The following is a 12439-nucleotide window of genomic DNA, read 5'->3' on the forward strand; positions in this document are numbered from 1 at the left end:
AAACGAATGAATGGCCACCACAGTTTAATCATAAACCGATGAAACAATGAAGAAAGAACATTATTTTATTGCATTGCGGTTATTCAGTTTACTTTAGAAATGTGCAATGAAAATAAAGATACAATCTCTGTCAAATAAAATAAGTCATTTATTGTAATATAGGTCAATATAATATTTCTCTGAAGAACAATGTTTCATGGCTAATGGACCACTTCATGTCCCCCTTCTTAAAGTGAACTGACTCTGTTTATTCAACAGTACTGACCGACTTCTTTTCAAAAATATTAGATGAACTTTAATATATTTAACATATATAATAAACAATATACACAAAAGAAAATGCCTCAACCATTTTCCTTTAAGTAACCAGTAAGTCTCAAAACAGTGCATTTGAGGAATCTTAAACACAAATTTTCCAAACTTTTTCAGACACAGCAGCACTGGGTACAAGAACCCTAAAGCAAAACAAGAAAATGAAAATGGCTGGACAAACGGTGTTGCTCTTGACACGTAGGGAAGGCTCCACATTGGGGATTTAAGCTGTTAGACACGGGACAAACATTCTTGCTCCTCCTGTTCATACAACCTGGACCAATGCAAAATAGTGCTTAGTTAAAACTGGAACACAAGAGGCATAATGTCATCATTTTCAACAGATACGTTTAAGTAGCAAAAAAAGAATGCCTTTATGTATCTGGTCTCAGAGCAGCTCATCTTCTACACCGTCATCCACACTTCCTGAGACTGAAGCAGCTTCTGAGGGACAAAAGAAACATGTCAGAAGTCACATCACATTAGAAAGAGCCTGTCTGCCTGTGACATGATTCAAGCTGAAATGCAGCTTTTCCACCAGATGAGTACAACTAAACAGCTAAAAACTACATGTGAAGCATTTCTCACCTAACAAGACAAACAGCACTCATCAATTACACACCCTTGAGAGTATTTTAAAAAATGTATTAAAATTTCATATTTTCCCAGATTTAAGTTTCTAGGGTTTTCTCCTCATGTGGTAACCTAGAACCTGCATGAATAATAGTCTCCAAGAAATAAGAAAAATTAACCACAATGTAAGTTTTCATCTCAAACTTAGAAAGTAATCACCGAACACGGCAAGATTTTGGGTTGCATGGTAAACGTGGTAATCATGGTATTTATTCTGAATACTATATGAGCTGTTAACACTCTGGTTAGTGTACTTTGGTGTGTGTGCATGTGTGCGTGTGTATACATACACCCCCTGCCTCCAGTTTCTCCACTCACCTGACAAACTGATACATGACAGACTGAGCTCTGAAGTCGCTCCTATTACATCATCCTGCAAGGAGACAACAAATCCACTTGAAGATGTTTCAAATAGTCAGGTTTAAAACAAATGTAGGGGAGAGTGTAAGTTCATGCTGGGCCATGAAGCCCAAAACTCATCTAGAAGTGGAAAAAAAACAAACAAAAAAACATGCCAGTTCTTGTAAAACCTCTATTAAGTTTAATTCACACTTTGTTTTAAAGACTCACCAACATCCTTTGCAAACAGCCTAGATTGTCCCCTTCTACCTTCTCATTAAATGTTTCCTGGAAGCTGACAGCATGGCCCAGCCGTATGAGCTCCTCACCGATATCCACAGCCTAAATGAAACAGATTTAATATTTTGTTTAAAGACATGTTTCAAACAAAAAAGTCCACATCTTGGTCATTTCACCCTTTCATATTTAATACCTTTCGATTTTAGTCTTAAAGTACTATTGTTTTCCTTTGTGAAATGATGTTGTCAACTGTAGATATTTTGCACCAACTATCATGTACTTGATAGTTGGTGCACCACTTTGACAAAAGTAAAAGTAATCTTCTAACTAAGAAAATGTGCTCCTCTGACTAATAATTACAGCAATATTTAGTAAGTTAAAATTAAGACCCTATTCAAAAACTATGAAATCAAATTCAGATATTTGATCTATTCCTCTCCATTCCTCCATGACTCACTAAAAATATGTTCTTTTGAATATCTGGCTGTTGACATGAAGGCACGTGTTTTAAGTGGCTCACTTAAAATGGTTGGTTTGACTCAACATGTTAAAACAGTCAATACACAGATTGGATCATCCTGTATATTTGATCATCAGTAAGGGTTTTTGTAACTGATGTCAACCTTAATTATATGTGAAATTAGAGCATTGTTTATCTTCATAATTTATGAAAATGAACTAAAAAAAGAAAAAAAACTTAGCAACAATTGGTACAACAGAGCTAAACGGCAATGTATAGGTCTGAAATATGTGAACAAATTCACAAATGGATGAACTGGTCTGGATAAATAAAGCACAAAAACAAACAAACTAACCTTTCCTTTGCTGTTGTCATAGAGCTTAACACTTGGCCAGGACGAGACTTCGGAGTGGGAGTAACTGCAGAGTTTGGCCTGCAGGGGTCTCCAGTTAGCACAGTATGTCAACTGTTCAAATATGTCCAGAGCTGCTTCAGTCCAAGCCTCTCCTGAATGAGAAAACAGCAACACTGTCTGTATGACTGAGAGATCTTTGACCTCACCTGTAGACACAGCATCTGGAAAATATAGGCTAATATAGGCTATAGGCACATCTGTAGTCAATGTAAAAGAGAATAACAAGAAACTTCTAATTGTTTAATATTTAAAGTTATTTATTGTGTGAGAAGAGACATAATCTTTTGTTTTGTCCGACATAAAAACGACCAGTTTTAGCTTAGTTAGGATTATCTACACTACACTTGCTACACTTCTGATATATGACAAAGAATTTGAATAATTTTTTAAAAAAGTCATAAGTTTGATATATCTAAGGTAACCATAGCTGCCAAAAATCTGAGAAAACCCAGACAATGATGTCAAGGCTTTGCAAGATTCTGTCAAATGGAGGTCTTCTTCTGGATGTATGAAGGAAACATTGAGCCAACAGCCCAATGCATCAGGCAGGAAGTTAAAGTTTCGACACCAATGGGTCTTTAAAATATACAGTGACCTTCAGTATTCCACCAGATTACCAACCAAGTAGCTTAACAACAACAAAGTCACAACATTTGACCCAAATATTACAATTTAAACAGGTAAATCTACCAAATACTGATGAAACATGTGGAAACTTTGGAATATGAAGAAACATTTGTTTAAAGAAATATCTACAAAAAAAAAGAAAGTCCTCTCTCTCATTCTTTCATTTAGATAATAAAAAATATTTTGGTTGACCTAACTGAAGATAGTCTGATTTGATCTCAGACTAAAAGGTTATGGGTCTTTTCATATAATGTATACAGAAATCTGGCTTCAACTGTGTCTGTGAATGTAATTTTAATCGGGGTGAATATTTTACCTTTAGGTCTCACTCCTGCTAAGCTGCACTCAATAGCTTGGAATGGTAAGCTGAGGAAGTCGCTCCTGGAATTTTAGTGGAGCAAAAGCAAGAAGCTGTTATTAACTTTTGAAGCAGGTGCTGCATGCAAATGTGCTCCTGGCAGCAGCTGTGGAGCACAGGACAAAAACTTGGCTGAGTTAAAGCGCCCTGCAGGAAAGTGGAGACATGAAAGTTGACCGCAGTTCAATAAAATCCATTTCTCTCACACAGCAACAAATGATGCTCCAAATGTAAAGAGGCAGTATTACCCATTTTCCACAAAGTGCAATTTTATAGCACAATCAAGTAACTAAGTTATCTTCAATTGTTATAAAAAATTATGTATGTATCAAATATCAAAGAAATGTGACTTTGTAATTTAACACCTGGAAATTTTCCCTCTGTCGATTTAAAAACTGCTCTTTCTGAAACTCTGCTTTCAGGAAGTCCTCATAACATGGCTCCTCTATTAACTCTAACAATGTTTTTAGCAGCTTTGCTCTGAGAAGTAGCTCCTATGATGAGCTCAGCAGATGTGCAGTTCCACCAGGTGTTTGCTAATTGTTCCTAGTCTGAAGGAGCTGAGTGGGAAAGCTGAGAGGGAGGACTGCTCTATGAGGCGGTAGCTTGGAAACTGCAGCTCTGAGGAGGAGCTCAAAGATGACTTTATGTCCAACAAGGTGTTTTGCAGAGCTGAATGGTTGCCATGGAGATTAAATAATTCCGAAAGAATCAAGACCACACTCCAGGTATGTTTTTGATGAAGGAATAACATTACTATCTGATGGAAAGCTAAAAAGAAGTTGACTTTACATAATACACATTCCCTGAGTTTCTTGTAGCAAAGCCGAGCAGATTATAATACTTTGCATTTCTGAGACTACAATGAAAAACAAATCACTAGTCTGGTCACAGATTCCTGGAAAAAGCAAGTCATCCCAATGTCATCGACCTGTATTGTCCATGACAAGCTAATACAGCGTCCTGAATGTCCTGAAGTTGTTAAATGGAAACTGCAACTCCACATCTTTGGGAAGAAATGAACAGTTATCTTGTAAGTCTTACATTTTTGAAACATAACACCAATGTAGGTCTCTTTCTCACCAAGCTTAAAGCTGACGGTCTGTAAAGGTCAGAATGCTTATCAGCTAGTAGGTGATCAAACACTCATTTCACTTACTGAGATCTAAATCAATTTAGAGCCCATATTTAAAGCTTAAAAAAACCTACTATAAAAAAAATCTATAAGGTCAAAGTATTAGTAAGTGGTTGAACTTATAAATTCAGCTGGGAATCAAATCATGTTTTTTTTCCCTCTAGAGATAAGTCCACCTTACAATCATGGCATCTCTTACCTGAGGGGACGCAGGATGTCCCTGGAAAACTCCCCGTTGTCCCCGAAGTCCACATAGTAAAGGTCCACCAGTCCAGATCTCAGGAACCCCAGCACCCTGGCCCTGTTCCATTTGTTGTAGTCTCGATACGGAGCAGCCACAATGTCTCCAACCAAAATGCTATCCATTCGCTGCTCCTGCAGACCCACAACACCAGCTGCGTTAACGTTTATTTACCAACTGTATATAGACAATTCTGGTGTTCCAGGCCCTTCTAGACCTCAGCTGTATAAAATCTGGTCCCTTAGGCATGAAGACTTCTACAAACATTTATGAAAGAATGTGTCATTTTAGGAGCTCAGTTAGCCAATTAGTTCAGTGGTTAACGTTTCTCACTAGTAAATATTCTAATCAGCTGATAGTGACAGGAAAACATTGTGAACAGCAAGCAGTCACAAAGTGGTGGGTCGGGTCGGGCCGACACTGGAAGGGTCTCTGGAGAGACTAATCATGCTTCTCTGTCTTCCATCAGGTGGAGGGAAGACAAGATAACAGCACATCTGACGAAATTGTATTAAAGAGGAAATATAATGCTATTTTATTTCACCCTTTCATACATTTTGTTGTGTACTTTGAGTGTTTAGGACTGCAGAAAAGTTTTAGTGTCTCCCAGTACTGCGTTTTCAGTTTTTTTCTATTTCTGTCCATTTTTTTAACTATTACGTCACAGAATTTGCTATGGAACTTCAAAACAAGGTCATGGACTTTCAGCTAACCCATTCTTTTTTCTTTCTCAAAGCAGTTTTGTAGTCCAAACTCCAAGATGCTGAAGCTACAAGTGGATGAGTTAAAACATAAGTCAATTCATCATTGAATTGCATCGAAGTCTTCAAAGTGCATGGTTAAATAGTACTTTCTCTTGATCTAATTGAGTTTTTTATAACTATGGAAATGACAGACACAGCAAAGCAGTAAGCTGCAAACTTTATTTTACACATAAATTTATGATGTTATGACGTCCTGCTGATTGTTTTGATAACAGTAGCATTTTGCTTTCTGCTAGTGTAGTGATTAGGGCTGAAACGATTCCTCGAGTGATTCGAGTACCTCGATTATTAAAATTCCTCGAGGAAAATTGACCTGCCTCAAAGCTTCGTTAATTTATGTTTTGTCATTTAGCGCACCGTGTTTCAGCCGGAACATTATTTGCGTTGAGCGGAGCTCTGACTTCTGCCTCCGAGTTGTTGACGGAAGCTACGTGTTAGCGGCATAACGTCCAATCTTCAAGTTCGGCCCGCGGGGATTTTACTGATTGGTGATAATTCCGGGTTTTCATCGTTTTTGTGGGACCAATAAACATCCTTAAAATGACCGGCGCGGTGCCGGGAGTTCGGCAGCCTTTCTGCTCCGGAGCTGCTGGTTGAACGGTGGGAAGAAGCTGAGGAGGATTTATACAAGTGAGCGGAGAGACTGAACACGGCGGGCGGCTGAGGGTTGATGCTTACAGGGTAAGAGCAGCTTTACGGACGAACCGCACAATAAACTTATATCATCCCGGTCTGAACAAACGGGAGGCGGAACATGGCTGGTAGATGAGTTTCTGAAAACGGAGGAGCAGTAAATATCCCGTATTGCTCCCGCGGTCTACAAAAAAGTAACTGGTAGGGAAGCTCAAATGTTGAAAAAATAGACTGATGTTGATATCCGATAGTAACACTGGTGTTATGGAAGATTTACCAATATTTTATTTCATAATTGTTTTTATCCGATTACTCGATTAATTGTAAGAAAAATCTATAGATTACTCGATTACTAAAATAATCGTTTACAACAGCTCTAGTAGTGATACTTCAAAATGCACTCAAAAGACATGAATGGGAACACAGCTAGAGCTGCTAGAAGCTACTGTCAAACAGTACATCAATTAAAACCAGCTGCTGCCTCTTCAATGGACTGTTGTGTGCTTTACCTTTAACCCATAAAGTGCAACATGATTAACGCTGCACACGTACTTACTGTGGGGTTTTCATTTGTGTAGAAGTTATTCATCTCCTCTGTCAGCTTGTCCAGCTGGAGGGAGCGAACACCCAGAATCTGGATCCAGAAGTGGTTTGGGTTTTCTGATGCAGACACATAAACCTCTAAGTGTTCATCAGGCTGGAAGCTCAGGTCTGGGCTGGGAACTGGGGCACACAGAAGAAGTCAAAATCATTTGTGTCAAACAACTGGAGTCGAATCGAAACTAATACAGGTAGAGTTGCTGAGAAATGATTAAAGTGAGCTGACTTTCAAACTTGGACACTTCAGAGAGTGTATCTGTGGAAATGCTGCTCTCCTCTTCCTGCTCATCTGTGCCTTTCAGCCCCTTCATCTCGAGAAGTAGACGTTCAGCTGTGGCTTCCTTGGACTGAACAAGTCCATTCTTCTCTGTGTAGGAGACGGGGCCGTTGTTGTTCAGACCAACGGGGCATTTGGGTTCCATGCAGCAGGGATCTGGATTCACGACTTTATGTCCACGTTTCTGGCGAAGGGCAGATGACTGAGAGATCTTTGACCTCACCACTGCATCCGCTCCAACTCTTTCTAGAATCATCTCCTGCAAGTAAAAAAAAAAGGGCAGTCAGCCTAACTTTAAATAAAGAGTAGAATTTATAAAATCCAAATAAGTGGTTCACCTTGGCCTGCTTGACCTCCTGTTTGCTCCCGGTGATGGTCACACTCCCCTTTCCTCCAGGGTTGTGCTTTTTCTCTCTGGAACAAACTATTTTGGCTCCTGTGCTTCTTGTGATTAGTTTCAAACCCTCACCACCACGTCCTGAAACACACATACAGATATACACACACAACTACTAATTGCAAAATACTCAATAAAAGCAGGCAGCTTTAACCTGTGGGATTCCTCGAGGTTTCATACTCGGCCCATTATTGTTTGCATTTTCTATACCACACCCAGCAATATTATTGAGACTTTCAATAAACTCTTTGCAGTTTTATGTCAGTGATGTTCCACTGTGCCTGTTTCTTAAACCATATCAGTTCAAAAACTTATTGTATTGATCATATTGTTATTGTATTGACTAACTCAGACAAAAAAAGGCGGCCTACTAATCATCTTTTTTTAATTCTAGTAAAACAGAAACAATAAATGCAGCCCTACCTAAAATACAGTTCCATAACAGCCACATCTACAAAGTCCAGCAACAATACAATAAATGCTCACCAAGATGATTTACTAAATTTAGCCACTAATTTAAAACACCAGACCATGGAAATTGGGTTACCCAAAGTCTCATCAGTAAAAGAAAAAAGATCCTAAAGAAAACAAGTTAGCTCTATAAATGAGAGTACCTATAACACGTCCAAAGGCGTTCTGAGGAACCTCTAAAACCTCCACTGTTGGCTCACAGTCCGTAGCCAGGTTCTCCAGGACACAGCGGGCCAACAGGACCTGCTCCTTTGAGCCCTGTATCTGGACACACACAGCAGCCTTATGGCCAGTTTCCTCCGAGTATGAAGCAACTCTGACATGAGCGCCAGACTTCTGGCTCGCCTAAAAAACAGAAACAGAAAGAGGCAGGAGCTTACCGAATGGATGAACCACTGTGTCCTTAGCCATTAAGTGAGATATGTACCAGATAAAGGCTAAAACATGACGACTGTGTTGTTCAGTTTTGAGAAAATAACAGGCAGAGGCCCTGTCCACACAGAGACGATTTTAGGTGTATCCACAAAATGTTGTGTATCCACAAAATGTTTCGGCCGAGTGTCCACATGGATTCAGCGTCTTAGGAGACCAGAAACGATCCTTTATGAAACCAGGTTCCAGAGGGAATACATTGCAGAATGGCGGTTTCATGTTTCCTGGTGGCCAGGTCTTTTTTTTTTTTAAACATTGATTTTTGATGTTCCATTTAAATCTCTTAACACTTTCACAAATAACAAATACGGTACAGTTCTGGCCATGTTACATCACCTCCTGCTACACTTTTGTTGTGTGGCGCTGCATCCTGCCATGTGGGGACACAATTTTTTTCTTAACCATTTACAAAGATATTCTGTGCTTGTCTCCATGTGGAGAAGGGTATAAATCTATTCCGGTGCTGTAATGAAAATGAGTGTAAATAGCTCTGCTCATGTTTGAATCCAGACTCCAAAATAGAGTTTTGATCAGGCCTAAAATATTGAACTCAACCCAGTCAGAGCCTCCAGTCATTGTGCTCAAGTCCAGTCCAATCCAACTAATCCAACTGTTAATGTTAACTGTTAAACTGGCTGGACACCAAAGTAAACCCAATATATTTTAATTACAATTTTATTACTTTCATTTTTAGACAACCATTTGAGTAAGCAACTCCTGCTTATAATTTCTGTTTAACATCTTCACGCTTGTTGTCACCGCAGGCTGAGTCAGGTGCAAATCATCAAGGATGTGTGACTGATAGGATTCTATCACCGCCGGGTGATAGAATCAGAGCAGGGCAGAGTGTGCATGCAGCGCACTGCACTTGTTATTGTCTGACCAGCTTCTCCACCCTACCTACTTTCTTCACAGGTCCTTCTCAAAAAATTAGCATATTGTGATAAATTTCATTTTTTACATAATGTAATGAGAAAAATTAAACTGTCATATTTTAGATTCATTGAACACCAACTGAAATATTTCAGGTCTTTTATTGTTTTAATACTGATGATTTTGGCATACAGCTCATGAAAACCCAAAATCCCTGTCTCAAAAAATTAGCATATTTCATCCGACCAATAAAAGAAATGTGTTTTAATACCAAAAAAGTCAACCTTCAAATAATTATGTTCAGTTATGCACTCAATACTTGGTCAGGAATCCTTTTGCAGTCTTCAATGCAGCGTGGCATGGAGGAAATCATCCTATTGCACTGCTGAGGTGTTATGGAGGCCCAGGATGCTTCGATGGCCTTAAGCTCATCCAGAGTTTTGGGTCTTGCGTCTCTCAACTTTCTCTTCACAATATCCCACAGATTCTCTATGRGGTTCAGGTCMGGAGAGTTGGCAGGCCAATTGAGCACAGTAATACCATGGTCAGTAATACCAGTGGTTTGGGCACTGTGAGCAGGTGCCAGGTGGTGCTGAAAAATGAAATCTTCATCTCCATAAAGTTTTTCAGCAGATGGAAGCATGAATGGCTCCAAAACCTCCTGATAGCTGGAGGCTGGGAGTTTTTTAAATTTTTAAAGGCCTCAGGAATCTTTTGCAGGTGTTTAGAGTTAATTTGTTGATTCAGATGATGAGGTTAACTGCTCGTTCAGAGAACCTTTCCATGATATGCCTATTTTTTGAGACAGGGATTTTGGGTTTTCATGAGCTGTATGCCAAAATCATCAGTATTAAAACAATAAATACCTGAAATATTTCAGTTTGTGTGCAATGAATCTAAAATATATGACAGTTTAATTTGTATCATTACATTATGGAAAATAATGAACTTTATCACAATATGCAAATTTTTTGAGAAGGACCTGTATTTCTTGATTAAAGTAACTACCTATGCCTTTATTTACACTATAATAAATAGACTCCTTAAAGGCAAAATAAGATGAACAAAGGTGTGAACTACTTACCACATCCAGAAATGTAGCATAGCATCTGGAGATGTTTCTATACACTTCTATAGGAAGAATAATTTTGGACTCCTCAGTGTCAGGCTCCTGACCTGTCAGGACATCAGAGAATAATAAATAATTAGTGGTTGATTATCTATTCATTTATATATGTTTGTTTCATAACAGCAGCCAACTTACTGCTGCTGGCGTTGCTGATGTGGCGATAGACAATGTAGCCTATTGTAGCTCCAACAGACAGGCCTGCAGCCAGAGCTACCATTTTCCCTCTGGGTCCGTCCTTCACAGCATCCATGACGTAGCGCACACTCAGCGGGATGCTACACCTGTGACAGGACACAAGGGCATTATCAGCTCTCTGCTGTCCAGCACTTCTCATGGCATGTTCACGTTAGGGGTGCACCGACTGCAATTTTCTGGCCGATCTTTAAAACGTCTGACCTGCAGATTCTGATTTTGACTGACAGTAACACCAACTTTGTTTTATAAACTGACAATGTCTGATATAAAAAGGTCCCAATCCACCTTGGGATGCACAATATTATCAACATGGTATTGGTATCGGCTGATATTAGCTTTAAAATTTAATATCTGACATTGGCCATTCCGTCAAAATAACTCACTGATATAAAAGGCGTTGTGACTAACCAGTGACAATGATGCCTGCAGCACACCACAACATCCAATTTGCACTGTTTGAGTGTTGACATTGTCTTGGCTCTCTATCAAATGTCATGTAAATTTCGTATTAAACATAGTGCAAGTTGAAAGTCATTGCAGCCTCCTTTTTAGCTTTAAAAAGCCCTATAGTTTCAGTAAGAAGGTATAGGAAAAAAATAGTGGTATTGGTATTGGTTATCGGCCAAATGAGTTTTAGTATATCGGCATGTCGGATATTGACCAAAATCCAATATCGTACCTCCCTAAATCCACTTTCAATGTTCCAATCTTAGTTTACTGAAAAACACAAAACAGTATCCATAAAGCAATATAAATTTCTTTTAATCCAACCAGATTTGAAAGTTTAATCAGAATCATCGTAATGATTAGATTATTGAAATAATGGTCAGCTAATTTAGTAATTGTCATTTGCTATAAGAACAGCACACTTGGAGCAGTAAGTCAAATCTGTTCAAAAATACAGTATATGCATCTTGCATTTAAGATAATAAAAAGGTGACTCGTCAGAATAATCAATTACTAAAATAATTATTAGTTTCAGCCCTAAACTGCAAATTATGTAGTGCTCTCCAATATAAATAAAAAACTTAGCATTTCTGGGCAAACTGCTAAATTATAAACCCGCAGTCATTGTGTTCAAGTCCAGTCCAATCCAACTAATCAACTAAAAAAATAAGTTACTTTGATCCCTTTTTTCTTTTTCTTTTTGCACAACAGGTTAGACTACAGGCCTGTTTTGAGCATCTTACCAAATATAAAGTGCACAGCTTTATTTTGCTTTTACAAAATCACAATGTTTGAGGTCAGATGAGGACAACTAAATATAGCAACAAAGTGTCCATGTTGGCAACGGTGGGGTGATTATTGTTAACCTCACACGTGCAAACATGACCTGGTGGACGGGGGCCAGGGGACCGTCTGTTAGTCAGCGGAGCAAAAGAGGACACTAGCTGATTTTTAGACCTTTGCAGAAGTAGAAAAGATCAGAAGATAAGATCGACTTCACATGTAAATATCCGCCCGAAATTAAGGAAATCATGGCCAATCTATCGGTGCATCCCTAAATCAGTTTTTTTAAAAATTAAAAACATCAAATGTGTTTCAGTGTTAAGTTGGGGTCAAGGGAAGTCTTTAGCGTTTGACTTTGATGAGCAGCTCTGTAGCAGTCATGCAACAAAGAAATGAAAGCAGCAGCAAACCTGAATTCAAGCAGATCCATTATGGAACAATGTCACAAACTAAACACTGATGTTCATTTTACTCTCAGCAAGAGTCCACTTCAGGAAACATTTAATATTACCAAGGTGTCCATTTTCACTTCATCACAATCAGTTAAAAAAAGATACAAACTGAGCACAAGCAGTCACATCTAGCAATAAAACATCTTCTAATTTAACAATTAGCTTCTGTTGTGTACACACACACACACACACACACACACACACACACACACACACACACACACAC

The 12439-nt window shown here is 38.7% G+C and overlaps 1 protein-coding gene across 2 annotated transcripts in view; it reads right to left on the reverse strand.

Moving 5' to 3' along the window:
• Positions 1 to 7: 7 nt before the first annotated feature.
• Positions 8 to 12439, reverse strand: part of tdrkh (tudor and KH domain containing) — a 15856-nt gene continuing 3424 nt past the window's right edge. For both annotated transcript variants that reach the window (XM_008438164.2, XM_008438165.2), the window contains 13 exons: positions 10472 to 10617; positions 10292 to 10383; positions 8046 to 8247; positions 7373 to 7512; positions 6984 to 7293; positions 6714 to 6880; positions 4719 to 4894; positions 3343 to 3407; positions 2340 to 2491; positions 1516 to 1626; positions 1264 to 1318; positions 685 to 756; positions 8 to 586 (listed from right to left, as the gene is read on the reverse strand). In XM_008438164.2, the coding sequence (XP_008436386.1) occupies positions 701 to 756; positions 1264 to 1318; positions 1516 to 1626; positions 2340 to 2491; positions 3343 to 3407; positions 4719 to 4894; positions 6714 to 6880; positions 6984 to 7293; positions 7373 to 7512; positions 8046 to 8247; positions 10292 to 10383; positions 10472 to 10617 (1672 nt within the window). In that variant the 3' untranslated portion in view covers positions 8 to 586; positions 685 to 700. The remainder of the gene's footprint in view (positions 587 to 684; positions 757 to 1263; positions 1319 to 1515; positions 1627 to 2339; positions 2492 to 3342; positions 3408 to 4718; positions 4895 to 6713; positions 6881 to 6983; positions 7294 to 7372; positions 7513 to 8045; positions 8248 to 10291; positions 10384 to 10471; positions 10618 to 12439) is intronic.

This window comes from Poecilia reticulata, linkage group LG19, assembly GCF_000633615.1.
Source record: "Poecilia reticulata strain Guanapo linkage group LG19, Guppy_female_1.0+MT, whole genome shotgun sequence".
In the NCBI taxonomy this organism is placed as follows: Eukaryota; Metazoa; Chordata; class Actinopteri; order Cyprinodontiformes; family Poeciliidae; genus Poecilia; species Poecilia reticulata.